Genomic DNA, 10,874 nt, shown 5'->3' on the forward strand with positions numbered 1-10,874 from the left:
TTTTTTGGTGAACCTTTACATTTTTATTTACCAATTACCAACCTGTGTAGTCATTGAACTTGAGAACTGCATCTGTCTGATTCATGAACAAATGATTCAGACCTGTTTTGTGAATCTGGCGAACAGATTCGTTAAAAAGATTCAACTCAAAAGAATGGTTCATTTATGGATCAGAGATGGCGCTTTCTCTCAAACACGTAAAAAAAAAAAAAAAAAAAAAGGTCAAAATGTTTTAAATTTCACAAGTCTATCTATTGTATGACTTTAGAACACTTGGTAAACATTGCCCAAATCATATAGACCACTTTTATGGTTATGTTGCCCTGGAGCCAAAATAAAACTTTCAATAATTCACCTTTTGTGTTCCACAGAAGAAATGGAGTAATTTGGGTGAACTCTCCCTTTACTAATACTAAGAACAAGGGTGAAAACACAAAAGAAATTAGTGACACATGAAGTGGGCTTCTATCAATCTTAAAAAAACATGGTGACCTCTTTCCTGGCCAGCTACACTCAACCCCTGTTCATCTTCCTGTCTCATGTCATCCATCCCTTTCATCAGTCAGCTCACTATCAGCTCTGAGCGGCAACGGCAGGACTGTGTGATGGAGAGGGAGCTGGAGGATTATGGGTCGCTGTGTTGGCATTTCATCAGACAGCGAGATCTCAGTAGTGAATGAGTCCTGAGCGAGGAGTCTGTCCGGCTGGCCCTTTGTGCCTGAATGTGAATTAACTATTAAAGGAAACACTGGTTATTAATTATGGAACTATGAACAAAAACACATCTCTCCACAGAACACAACTGACTGACATATTTAATGTCCATTTGGAGGAGATATTTTATAAGAGCACAGGTTGTAAACTCGTGATCACTGACAGAACGAAACAATACAGGTACATGAACTGCTGTTCAGATGAGTCTTCCACAAAATTCATCCGAGACCACTTGGCAGAGGACAGACAACCAGATATAGAGGTATATTAGTCAAATAGAGGATTCAATATTCACTTTGCATATTTCATTCAAGAAAGACTTTGAAGCTTGCCAAAAGGTTTGAATCTGTTTTGTATGAAAATAAAAACAGAAATATATGAAAAACAAGGCAAGGACAAACATAACAGTGAAGCAAATGAACAAACCTCAGTGCACCTTGATTTTGATTTGTGTTTATGTGGATTGCAGGACTAAACTAAATACACTAACAGTACAGAGTGAGAGATTGACACTGTTTGACTGCAAACCAATGTATTAAAAGAAGAAAATGACAACAAAACACATATTGAGTGACATATCTTTATCCCTTTAATGTCTGAAAAGACTTCACCTATAGTTCACCCAGTAAATGACAATTCTGTCGACATTTACGCACCCTCATGTTGTTACTAGTGATGCACCAAAATTATTTTTTTAACAATAACACTGAAAAATAAAATTTGTAATTTAGTCGAAACCCAAAAAAACAAAAAAACAAAGCTTGGGTAATTAAATTTGGGTAACTTCTGGGTGCGATGTTCTCAGATGATTAAATTAAATGAAAGGAGTCAAAGTCTTCAGAAATGAGCCACCTCTTGATATTTCAGTCGAACAAATTTTACTATTTTTTATTTACTTTAGCTTTCTTTTTCTCATGTTGAAATGCATCCAGACTGCTGACCCTTTAGTACCTTATTCCCTTTAGGTGCACAAAATAGATTGTGACAGTCAAAATGCATCATCTGAGAAGCGTTAATTAAACGTCACTGGTTCTATCAAAACTATTTAGGCTGGAAACTATTTTTTGTTTCCGTCTTAGGTTGCTGAAATTTTAGAGCATCACTAGTGGTTACAAATCCATATGACATTCTTTCTGTACTTGTTACACACGAGTTATGTTAGAAGGGGACTGTTGAGCACCAAAAATAAAGCACCACTGAAGTCCATTTGACTCGTGTTCTATATTCAAGTCCTCCAAGTTATACAATAGAACTGAATTACGACAGAATTTAAATTTTTGGCTGAACTAATCCTGTCTGAAATGCTTTGTAACATTTCAGGTTACCATTTAACATCAATTTCACTGAGATTCAATTGTGGAAGTGCTGCTGTTAGGCTTCCAATCCTCTTGACTAATGAGCTCCGACTGAGTACATTCCCTCATATGTCCTTTCCAAATGCCTGCCCTCAACAACAGCTAGTCCTTGTGGACTGGGCAATAAAGTAAAATGAAAATGGAAGGAAAAGGGAATAGAGAAAAACAGATAGATGGAACTGAAAGAAAGAAGTCAGCTTCTGCACACATCGGGTTATACCGTACATTAATAAAAGCTCTGTCTACAGGGACCCTGAGGCTTTGATCAGCCATGAGCACTTACTAAAAAGGCTAAATAAATCCTCACAACTCTTACATTTTAATTTAAAAAAATCTCAACAGGGAACGGGCTTAAAAGTCCAAAAAATATCAAAATATATTAAATTTTCTATTTAAATAAAACCACTTTGGGCCTACTGAACATTACTTGATCCCTCCCCCCATATATATTGTTAATGCGGTGTTGATTAAACTAGCTGCAGAGTGACAGGCCAATGGACTACAAGTTCTGAAATACAAAAAAAAGTGTACTTTGAGCACAGAAAAATAATAATCATCCCTTTGGTTTCTATAAACTAATGTTAAAAATACACTAAGGAGTGGTCAACACCACCAGACCACTTGATTGGCAGTCAGAAACACACACTCAGCGGCGGCTAAACAATTTCTTTCTGAGTGCAGTTACACCCGTTCAGCTGTATTCGCCACGACAAAAAACAACACTTTAGTCTCCAAAAACAGATAAACCACTTCAGATGAGTTAAGACAACTAAAATATTTCCCTGCCACCATCTACAGCCAAAAATAAAAATACACAATAAAACAAAACTTTCACAGTTCTTAAGTCCTTCCCGTATTTCCCCCCAAATTTGGCGCCTTGTTCCCTTGTTCTTTTTGTCCTGTTTTGTGCTGACACTCAGGAATGAGTCCAGTTGACGGGCACCCAGTGAGCTTCCGTCTCCACTTTCCTGAGCGCCTGCTTGAGCTCGTTGAAGGCAATCGTGAGGTCATCGTTCACAATGACCTTTTCAAAGAGGTGACCGTACTGGTCTTCAATCATCTGAGCGGTAGTGATCATTTCCTGGAAGTCCTCCTCCTAAACAACAAACAAATTCAGTCAAAGTTATTTTTAAAAGACAAAAAAATGCTCCAAAAAAGTACAAACACACACTTTCCCACAGTATTCAAAAAAACAGCTTATAAAAAGGACTTTCATAGATGCCCTCAACATTGACTTAATTAAAAAGTATTCTTTTTTGTTTACAATAAAACAGCTTTAGATGCAGAAATGCAAAAATATCAACATGTGATAAAAGATAAAACTGATATTTAATGTTCTACACAGTTAGAGTTATAGTTTGAGGTCTGAATCTCCAGTGGTTTTGATCACAGGAACAGTGGAGTGAATAAACAGACCGCAATTTTATACCCTGGCATGTGTTACACACTGGTGATTAAAAGCCCAAGAAAATGATCAAGAGTCATTATTCATTAAATATTTTTACCATTCAAAACAAACTGACATTGCAGAAAACCTAAAATCAGACATACTTTATAACAAACACATCACCTCACACCACTAAGAACTCTTTTCATGACATGACAGTCTTGGTATAGGCTAGTTATGGACTTTCTAGAGTGGCCTTTGAACTTTCTGGGCTTGTGGGTCCTAAAGTGTTTATGTGGGCAATCTTGGCATTTGGTGCCAGTCTCAAGGAACATGGCAGGGTTTGAGTGGCTTTACTAATATACACTTAACACATAAACATGGAACCCATACTGAGAGCGATATGACACTATAAAACATATCGCCACTCTAAATCAGAAGCTTTTGACCAGATTTAAAACATTTGAAATTTTGCAGGGAAGCTAACTAAGCACATAGTAAGGTATGGAAATGTTGGAATTTGGCATTAGCATACAAGACAGCTGCAGGCTTGACGAAGCCATGGTGCAACTTCCCCTCCCACTGTCTATTGAAGCCTTCCCATCTTTCCTGATCAAGGGTTGAGATTTAGTCAGCATTTCTGTTTCATTTGGGTCACAGAGCTGCTGGCGTTCTGAAAATTACAGCAGTCTCTCAATCTGACAGTTATTGGCAGAATGCATCAAAAGTCGCAGTTCATTGACTTGGTCATGGCTTTAATAAAGCTCTGGTTCAACGTGGTGGATTAGCTTGTATTTGGCCTAAATAGTCAAAGGTTTGGCCCAAGGTCTGAAGATATTTTTTCTTCATTCTGTCATCAAATAAAAACCTCATGCTAATTGAGGTATAACAGATGTTGTGCCTCCAGGGGAGTGTTATTACCAAATCTGATCAGTTTCAAGGGTTTAAATTTATTTTTCCTCTGCATTTCTTTCCGATTGTTTATTTCCCAAAGGTTCTAATGCGCTCTCTCATTCAAAATACAGATCTTCCCTCTTCAAAAACTGAAGAATTTCTTCAGTACTAAGCTGCCTGTCGCTCCCCCCCCCCTCCACAGTCAGCGTAAGGTCTGCTTATCTCTCAATCCTTGCCGGAAAATCGATTTTTATTGGATCATATAAAGTGCACCTGCCCTTATCATTAAACCAGTTCAAAAAGGACATCTCTGGGTCGTCAAGAGGTCCCTGTTTTTATATTCCCAAAGTAAGGGCACTTCATTTGTGGACTGGGCTGACTTTCACGGAGCACAGGACAAGAAAAAAAGAAGAAGAAAAAAAAACATCCTCCAATTTTTAGCTTATGTTTCCATTCCTCATTATGACGATTTAATGCCAGTCAATGAAACCCTCTGCTCTTCCACCTCTGATGACATTTTTATGAAATTCCAAGGTTTTTTTTTTGCTACTCCTAAAAAGAGAATGATTGATACTTTGATATTCTACACATTAATGTTATACAAGCGATACTAAAAGGGAGAACAATCGAATGGAAGACTGGATTCACAGAAACAAAGGGATGCCTGTTTTCTTGCACAGAGCCGACAGCGCTCAAGTTCATGATTCTAACAGACGCAGCGTCTCTCTCTCTCTCTCTGGGACAGAAATACTGCAAAGTCCTGGATAAAATATGTCTGTGACATTTCATCAAACACAATTTTTCTTACGTACCTATAATAGGCTGAATCTGGGTGCCTTTAACACTGTCAAGGTCTATAATGCACTTTTGCTAAGTTTGGCCAGCTACGAAGGCTTTCTTTTTCCCCTTTACTAGTACCCACAGCGACCTGTTGAAAGCAGGCAGAAGTTGCTGAGGATTGTGTGGACAGCCTTTGGTACAGTTCCTCTTATAACAGAGATAGCCAGGGCAACATTCCCACTGACAATGGCATAATCCTTGAGCTTTCGGGGAATTTAAAACTTTGGGGAGTACTGTGTGGTCTAATCACACATTCAGTGGTTTGAATTAATGTGACCAGCATCTATTTAGTTTCAAAGTTGTTGAAATGAGAATAATGAAATGCATTATAAATGCTGCACAATATATCAAAATAAAATGGATTATTGGGATATGGTTTAACACGATGGCAAATCATGAAGGCTGTGATTTATTTAAAATCACTACAAAAAGAGTGAAGCTCAGCACTGTTCATGTACACACAAGCAGCTCATGATACAGTGTTTCAGCGTCTCAAAGTTAAGCTACAAACTATGTGCTAGTGCTACTTCACCTTTGAAACCGGAAGAACATATTTCTTGCTGTCAAAACGTAAAAACAAATGCTGGTTTAATATTTGAAAATTAGGAAATTAAGAAAAAAAATGTAATAAAACTGCAATTATTATTATTATAAATACTTCATTTTACAGTACAACAGTACTCTTGCTATATATTTCTTATACTTCAAAGTCATATATAGTCATATTGAAAATAATCATATCCCACTGTCAAAAACAGTGGAAACATGGCCTCTCAAAGCTCAAGTGGAAAGAAATCTTTTTTTCTCCATTTATGGTTACTGAAAGAGGTTTCAGTTGGTTCCTGTAAATTATTTTCATGTTTTTCCAAATTGTTTAACCCTAAAATGATGATTTACACTCAAATAAAAATCCATTTCACAGCTTTTATTTATATTTATATATATATATATATATATATATATATATATATATATATATATATATATATATATATATATATATATATATATATATATATATATATATATATATATATATATATATATATATATATATATATATATATATATATATATATATATATATTTTTTTTTTTTTTTTTTTTTATGCATAAGCACTCCCCAACAAAATTCTTCCCAAATATAGCTATTCAAGTTATCGGGTGAAAATTCCTGTAATTCTTTACACAGGGTCCTATGATTTCCGTGATGTGGAAAAAAGAATCATGGAATGCAGTAAAAAAAAAGAAAGAAAGGGATTTATTGTATAAAGCGGAATGTCATGGAATTTGCCAAATTTTGGATGAATAAATTAAAAGTAGGTGAGAACACTTAATTCAAAGTGCAATATGGACTAGTGCCTGTCAACATTAAGCTACAAAAATACTATTTAAATATGAATCCTGCATGTTCTGTGTGTCTCTGAGTGAATGAATGAGTGAATAAATTTACTACACATTCTAAAGTGTGACCTTAAAATATGAGTACATGAATTAATACATAATCTGTAGAACTACTGAGAGTCACTTCATGAGCATTCTAACATTTCTTTAAAAAAATAAAATAAAAATATCATCATACAAACAGAAACTTAAAGGTCTTCACAGCAAGCCGCCAAAATGAAAGTTCATTTTAACTTGAAGAAACTGTGACAGAAATACATTACTGAAAGGGGTCATTGGATGCAAAATTCACTTTACAAGTTGTTTGAGCATAAATGTGTGTTGGAAGTGTGTGTACACATCCATCCTATAATGACAAAAATCCACTCAGTGTTTTTAAAAAAAAAAAACGTTTTAAAATCCCCTCTCTCAAATCAGGCTGTTCTGAGATTCCTGTCAGAATGACGTAGTTCTACGCAGACTGCTCCCACGATAGTTGATTGACAAGGCCGTCTTACCTTGGACCCACCCTGAGTGAGCGGAGCGCTGTTACGACTCCGGTGCAGGGGAAGACAAGAATGTCTCCGATTAAGCGATTGAAGTGTTTAGTTGGATATTATAATGAATATAGCAGACGTCATTTACTCCCCAACATCTGAGCCGCTGAAGCCACTGATTTTGACAGTGTAAAAAAGGCTTTTAAAGGAATATTTACCAGAAAAATTAATTTACCAGAAAAAATTGTTTCTGGTTTAATTTAACCATTAAAACAGAGTCTAGAAAAATTCAATTGGGAAAAAAAACTAATCTAGAAAAATGTAAATGAAAAAAAAAAAATTTGGGAAAAAATAAAAGGATTTCCAAAATAATCACAATGTCAGTTTTTTTTTTTCAATATTGTGCATCCATTTGTCACACTGCAGCCTAGATGAACTGTTGGTACACGTGTGACTGATAGAATTTGCTTCTATGAAATCAAAATGGATAAAACAGACCAAAGCTGATGTGTTAAACTGATTAGCGTCCTATCCTGACTACTGTCCTATCCTAACAAAAGGCATACAAAATAACTTTAAAATGATTAGCATTCAGTTGAATCACTGTGCTAAATTGCCATGAGTGACTGTTGCTAGTTTGTGTTGTGCAAAAGGCTGAAAAATAGTATTTATTGCATTTGAACACTTGTTGGGTCAACAGGTTGACAGGTGAGCACGTGTTTGGAGCTCCTAACCACATTCGACATAGAAAGTCTCTGCGGTAACAATCGGCATCAAGCCATCTCTGCGTGTGGTGGAGTCAGGTTCCTGGGGTCACTTATCCTGTAGCAAGCGCGCTTGGCCCCGGTGCAGACACACAGCGAGATACACAGGCAAGAGCTGAACTCTGGGAAAGTCATTAGATACCTCGCATATTCACCACCATATTGCACACACACATAACACAAACTAACGGCAGGACAGGGTAAGGGTCTGGTGTATGTGTTAATTGATTTCATGTGTTTTCTTTGAGTGCAGTCATACAGGTATAGTGTGAGCTCATGGGTCTCATATAAGGTTGATGCTCAGGGGAGCGGTTACACAAACACTTATACACATGAGGTGCGCGCGCGCACGCACGCACACACACACACACACACACACACACACACACACACAAACACGTTAAAGCACTAAACCTGGATTTGTTTGCAAGGTCCAAAAGGAAAATGACTATAATAAATGATGTGAATGTTGCCAGTAAGTGATGAAATCTATTTCTTATATCACCAAGAACTATGTGAGATAGTGGAATGAAAACTTAGTGAACACGACCTAAAACCTATTGTGAGAGAGAAAAGAGATCCAATCAGGATGAGAGAGGTTGACAGATGGACAGAATGAAGTCGAAGCTGTGTGTGGTGTATATTACCGAGAACGATTTGGACAAGTTCTTATCATCTTTGCCTGAGATGACTTTTGCGCTCTTCCTGGTCTCTCTCAAACGCTCGATGGGTGGAGGCTTCACAAACACCACATAGGGCTTGAACTCAGCTGTGCGAAGATGCTTTAGCGTCTGATGGAGAGAGAATGTGGAAAAAAGGGGAGAAAGATAAAGAGAGCAGGGTGAACCGCAGTCATTAAAGCAGCATCACTCATGCCATCATGATTTAGTTTGACATTGATACTTCTGTACATTATTACTGTTAGTCACAGTTACATTTTGACAGAAAACAGAGCAGCTGATTCACACTGAGCTCAACTGATCTGACTCCATGAGTGAAAATAAAGCTCTTTGGTCAGACACATTACACTTCAGGTAGTCGAGATCCTGATGAAATCTTCAAAACAATCAGACCACTGAACTTTACCACATTTTTTGTCTGGAGATTTTTCAACTGACTGAATTAATCATGGGCTTTAAAGCATATTGTAAAGTTTTATAGCATTTTTCCACAATAGCTGTGATCTAGTTTTGAAAATCACCATTATTTCCTAGCCCTATAATTAAACAGCCTGTTTTTGCTACTGTACATTTAAGGGGATCATTCATTCAAAATTTAAACATGTCAACATCATTTACTGTAGCAAAAAGTGGCCAAGGTCTGTTAAGCTGCATAATGCCAAAAAAGCAACAAAATTATCACAAAATTATCACACTTTTTGAAATCATATCATACAGCATATTTGAATTGGCTGTTGTTATATTTTAGATTATTTCCATATCAGATTTATGCTTCAACTTGGAGAGAAAAAAAAACATTTGTATATAAATTACTCTGAATTCTTAAAATTGTAAATTCTTCTGGTTCCTTCTTCCAACTGAGATTGGAGAGCTATGCTGGATATAGATTTGGTCAATTTAGTCTCTTCTTCATACAAAGCTATCATAATGTACACACGGTCTATAAATTGTACAAATTGTGTTTTTTTATTTTGATAACCATGGTCCTTTAGAAATGTAAGACCTTTTTTAAAAGTCTCTTTTTGTATTCCGTGAGCTAAAATAACAGCATAAGGATTTGAAACGACACCTCTGGAATGAGTGAGTAAATAATTTTAATTTTCACAAATATCTTGCTCCACTGAAGGTGTCTGTGCCATTGAAATGAATGGGAATGCTAACAGATACAGCTCTCTCCTGGTTTTACAGACTTGGCACACTGTGTGAAATATAAGAGATAAGAGGTATAGAAAAAGAAGAACCAAAGGACAAGGAGAGGTTCTTGACACTAAGAATGTGTTTCATAATACAGACAACCATGTCACTGGCTTATTCTCTCTCTCTCACTACTCCAAGAGAGAAGCCAGGCTCAGACCACCAAGGTAAGATGTCTGAGGCAGAGGTGATGAAGGTCTTTCGCTGACTTCAGTGTGGACACTGATACAGTTCTGCGAAGACTCAACCAACTAAATCATTTTCCCCTACACTACTCTCAGAATAACACAAAACCTAAGGAAATCTTCAAACGTGGGACAGTTAGCAGAGATGACATTAGATCTCCTGCCCGACCTGAAGACCAAAAGGATGAGTGCAAACTCAAACACACACACCACGCTGATCTCAGAAAAGATCCAGTAGGAATAGTGTGGAATGTCACACCTGTGAAAGGGGGGAAAATAAATCTGGAACAGAGACTGAAGAATGGAGTGACGCAGAGGGAGGTAAAATGGAGAGGTAGAATGTGTATCTGAGGAGTTACTCACATGTGGCTGTATGTCTAGAAGGCACACTTTGTTCTTGGACAGGACTGAACGTACAGAGTCGATGCTCGTCCCATAGTAGTTTCCCTTATACTCGCCGTGTTCAATGAACCTGAGGCATAAGAAAAGACAGAAAAAACAGGAGAGGTTTGATGTAATGATTGATGGCTCTAAATGCAAAAGCAATGCCCATGGGTCTACGTGACCCCACCCTAGAATACAAAGAAAAGCCAATGGACAGTATAATGACAGGAAACTAAGCCATTATTTACTCCCAGCCTGTCCTGATGCTTTTAGTGTATAAGGCTGCTTAGACACGCATGGTGTGTTCACCATCACTCGCATTCTTCCCCACATGGCGATTCCAGACAGTCTGACACAAGGCTCTTTTATATAATCTTCTATGTTACAGTTTAAATCAGTAACACCTGTTTCCTTGCAGCACAGTCAGGCTTGAATGCCAACAGCAAGAGTAACTTGACTTCTTGAGAAGACAAAGACAAACAAACACTTTTCCAGTATTTAATCTGCCTCTCGTTCAATCCAATCCATTGATTTTTTTCCCCCCTGATCAGCGTCACAGAACACCGGTGTGTATTTTTAGGACATCCGTCTTAGAAAG

At 37.2% G+C, this 10,874-nt stretch overlaps 1 protein-coding gene across 3 annotated transcripts in view; it reads right to left on the reverse strand.

The window, feature by feature from the left end:
• Positions 1-796: 796 nt before the first annotated feature.
• The window catches only part of LOC306852335 (MAGUK p55 subfamily member 7-like), a 156,471-nt gene continuing 146,393 nt past the window's right edge, over positions 797-10,874 (reverse strand). For 2 of the 3 annotated variants that reach the window (XM_079389072.1, XM_079389073.1), the window contains 3 exons: positions 10,256-10,364; positions 8,481-8,624; positions 818-3,165 (listed from right to left, as the gene is read on the reverse strand). In XM_079389072.1, the coding sequence (XP_079245198.1) occupies positions 2,986-3,165; positions 8,481-8,624; positions 10,256-10,364 (433 nt within the window). In that variant the 3' untranslated portion in view covers positions 818-2,985. Of the gene's footprint in view, positions 3,166-8,480; positions 8,625-10,255; positions 10,365-10,874 lie in introns of all 3 variants that reach the window. The other variant, XM_079389071.1, reaches the window with a different exon arrangement.

Source organism: Barbus barbus, assembly GCF_936440315.1.
Source record: "Barbus barbus genome assembly, chromosome: 32".
Lineage (NCBI taxonomy): Eukaryota > Metazoa > Chordata > Actinopteri > Cypriniformes > Cyprinidae > Barbus > Barbus barbus.